At 38.3% G+C, this 2,915-nt stretch overlaps 1 protein-coding gene and 1 pseudogene across 1 annotated transcript in view; one reads left to right on the top strand and one right to left on the bottom strand.

The window, feature by feature from the left end:
- The window catches only part of LOC106881739 (histone-lysine N-methyltransferase SETMAR-like), a 100,430-nt pseudogene that overhangs the window by 619 nt on the left and 96,896 nt on the right, over positions 1-2,915 (top strand).
- LOC106881738 (macrophage mannose receptor 1) overlaps positions 60-2,915 on the bottom strand; it is a 12,561-nt gene continuing 9,705 nt past the window's right edge. The window contains exon 3 of the mRNA XM_014932229.2: positions 60-897. Coding sequence (XP_014787715.1) covers positions 659-897 — 239 coding nt within the window. The 3' untranslated portion in view covers positions 60-658. The remainder of the gene's footprint in view (positions 898-2,915) is intronic.

The raw sequence follows: 2,915 nt of genomic DNA, 5'->3' as shown, positions 1-2,915 counted from the left end.
TGTGTGTGTGTGTGTGTGTGTGTGTGTGTGTGTGTGTGTGTGTGTTTGTGTACCAGATGATAAGAAGATATGAAAAATTCTTTTATCACATCTTTAATGATTCATTACGATTGTTTCTGTACCAACTGTATTTGCAACGCCAGTTTACGCAAAAATTTACTTAATGTTTGCAGTTTTAGACATTGGGTCGAGTACTTTTCTGGAAATACCCTTACTTTACATCTTGCCTGACCTTAGACTTTTGCTCCATGCAGAATATACATTTCATATATTTGAACTCATCTGATTGAACGCTGAAAGGAACTTTCCAAAAAGATAAGGAAAATTTACATTGACGCGTCCAAGACATACTACTCCCAAGTAAAGCTTATATAAATGTGTGTGTGTGTATGTATGCGTGCGTGCGTGAGTGTGTATGTATGCGTGCGTGAGTGTATACATATCTGAAAAATTTATGAAAGATAGTTTTAGGGGAGAAAGGTCTTGTTGGTGTAAATGAGATTTTCGTTTTGTATTCTTTATGACTTGTTTACTTGCTTTAATTAAGTTTTAAAAAATGTAAATCATTAGAAGTGTTGTTAGATCAGTGCAAATAATATTATATGTCTGTGTCCCAGCTCGTTTGTGTGTGTGATTACTGTGCTTTTAACCGTGCCTTTTATTGAACAACTATTTCACAAATTTGTATCCCAGACTTCAGTTGATCGCAAAAAATATCATTCCATCCATAATCTTCCATTGGATCCAAATCTGCACACTTCTGTGAGTTACGATAGTTGTCAGGGCAACCTGGCGACCAGGAAGAAAATGTAAGAGCTTCTCCATTCTGCCATACAAATGCGTTCTTACTATCGTCTTTACATAATCCAAAATGGAACCATTCATTTCGCAATGTACCTGAAAAGAAACAGAAATCATAGAAATAATCATTCAGCTTGCAGAAACTTGTATGTTTCACAACAATAATCTCTTCTTGTTGTCCTTATCATCATCATCATCATCATCATCATCATCATCATCATCATCATCATCATCATCATCATCATTATAATTTCGGTTTGGCTCAGGTTCGGTCTTATTCCTAGTAGGGTTTCTATGGTTAGCGGGACACTACCGGTAACCTTAGGTATCCACAGGTTTTCAACAGTCTTTCAAGTGCTTAGAAGCCTTCTAATAATCCTTGCTGTCCCTAAGAAACAAACTTTCTGTAGGAGCTCTACAGGGTTATTTCAGTCTCTTTCAGCCATTTGTCTTTATTTTGGCTTACTGTTCCCAACGTACCAATTATTATAGACAAGACCTTTACTGTTATTTTGTTCCACATACGTATTCAGTGGCTCTCCAATATTGGTCATGCAGAGGTTTCTCTTCGGTCTGTCTGGAGTGCTTTCCTTGTAATCTCATTCCTGTCTTTTTCCCTTATTACACGCTTCATGGCTTGTTCTTTATTAACTGTCTTTAGTAGTTTTTCTGTGCTGCTCTGTAAATACTCTACTAGACTTCCTCTTTCCATCTGCACACTTTCTTTGCTGCTATAAAGCCTCTTCCACCTTGATCTCTCCTCAAGCACAGCTGGTTGATATCAGCTTTCGGATGGTGGGCTCCATACATCACCAACAACTCAGAAGGAGTCACCGAAAATGAGAATTCCAAAATCTTGTGAGATGTAATTATCCAGTACGATCACCTGACCAGATATCGGAAACCGGACACTGTCGTGGTGAATAAAAAAGAAAGAACATGTATGATAATCGACATAGCATGCCCCGGTGACAACAGGGTCAATGTGAAAGAAGAAGAAGAAATAAACTATGACGATTTAAAGTGGGAAATACAAAGGTTGTGGTCAATGAAGAGTGTAGACGTGATACCAATAGTAATTGGTGCACTTGGAAGTATCAGCACTCAACTACCAGCATGGCTGAAAAAGATTGGTGCAAGTGTGAAGGTAGAACACCTACGAAAATCAGCATTGCTTGGAACTGCAAGAATTCTTCGCAGCGTTCTTGAAGCATGACCAGTAAACAAGTGTCACCTTAGCCTGTTGGCTGTGGACAGCTGACACTTTCCATCATACCCAACAAAATAAGCTCTGAATTTTTATATAATAACTAGCAGTATAATTCGACGTTGTCCGGGTGTGACTTATTACGCCATCTACGATAAGTCTTGCTAGGTGAAAATCAACTAAAAAAGAAAGCCTTACAACGAAAAAACACTTATGATGTAAATATGTTCATAATTCAAAAGACGATGAAATTAATAGGGAAAGTCTGAAGGCTGTTTTGCATAACATTATTAAGTGTACGTAAATTTCATCTGTCTAATTGGCTATACAAATGCTTGTGCAAAACAAATTTTTGCGCTGCCTTGATTATACATAGCAGGGTAATCCCTTTTCGCAGGAGGTAGGACGGCAATTTCTGATGAAGTAATTGCTGGCGATCTGTTGCTACAGAGTTCTGCCAGAATTCTCTCAGATTGGGCAGTAGATGCTGATGCACCGTTTTGCATTATGTTCAAAGTAGCTTCTGGAATGTGGTGAATTGCTGCAGCCTGTTGCTGTCTTTTGAAACCGGTTGCTTTCTTTCTCCAGCAAGCTCTTTTCTTTGTAATGAAGTTCACTGATTTGCAATGTGTTGTCCATAAGCTCCGTAGTTTGTATATTTACAAAACATTGAAGAACATGAGTTATATTGTAGTGAATGCTTGTGTGTACGTGCGCGTGTATGCGTTTGAGAGAGCGAGAGAAAATAGGGAGAGAGGAAAAAAGAGAGAGGGGAGAAAGGAATAGAGAACGGGAGCAATGAAGAGAGAGAAAGAGAGGAAGGGAGAACGGAAGACAGTTATAAAATAGCAATGCGTGCGCGTGTTTATATAAGAAACACACAGAAACTAAATCTTATATCTATAAT

The sequence above is a fragment of the Octopus bimaculoides genome, chromosome 1 (genome assembly GCF_001194135.2).
Source record: "Octopus bimaculoides isolate UCB-OBI-ISO-001 chromosome 1, ASM119413v2, whole genome shotgun sequence".
In the NCBI taxonomy this organism is placed as follows: domain Eukaryota; kingdom Metazoa; phylum Mollusca; class Cephalopoda; order Octopoda; family Octopodidae; genus Octopus; species Octopus bimaculoides.
This window is presented reverse-complemented; position numbering and strand designations above follow the sequence as displayed.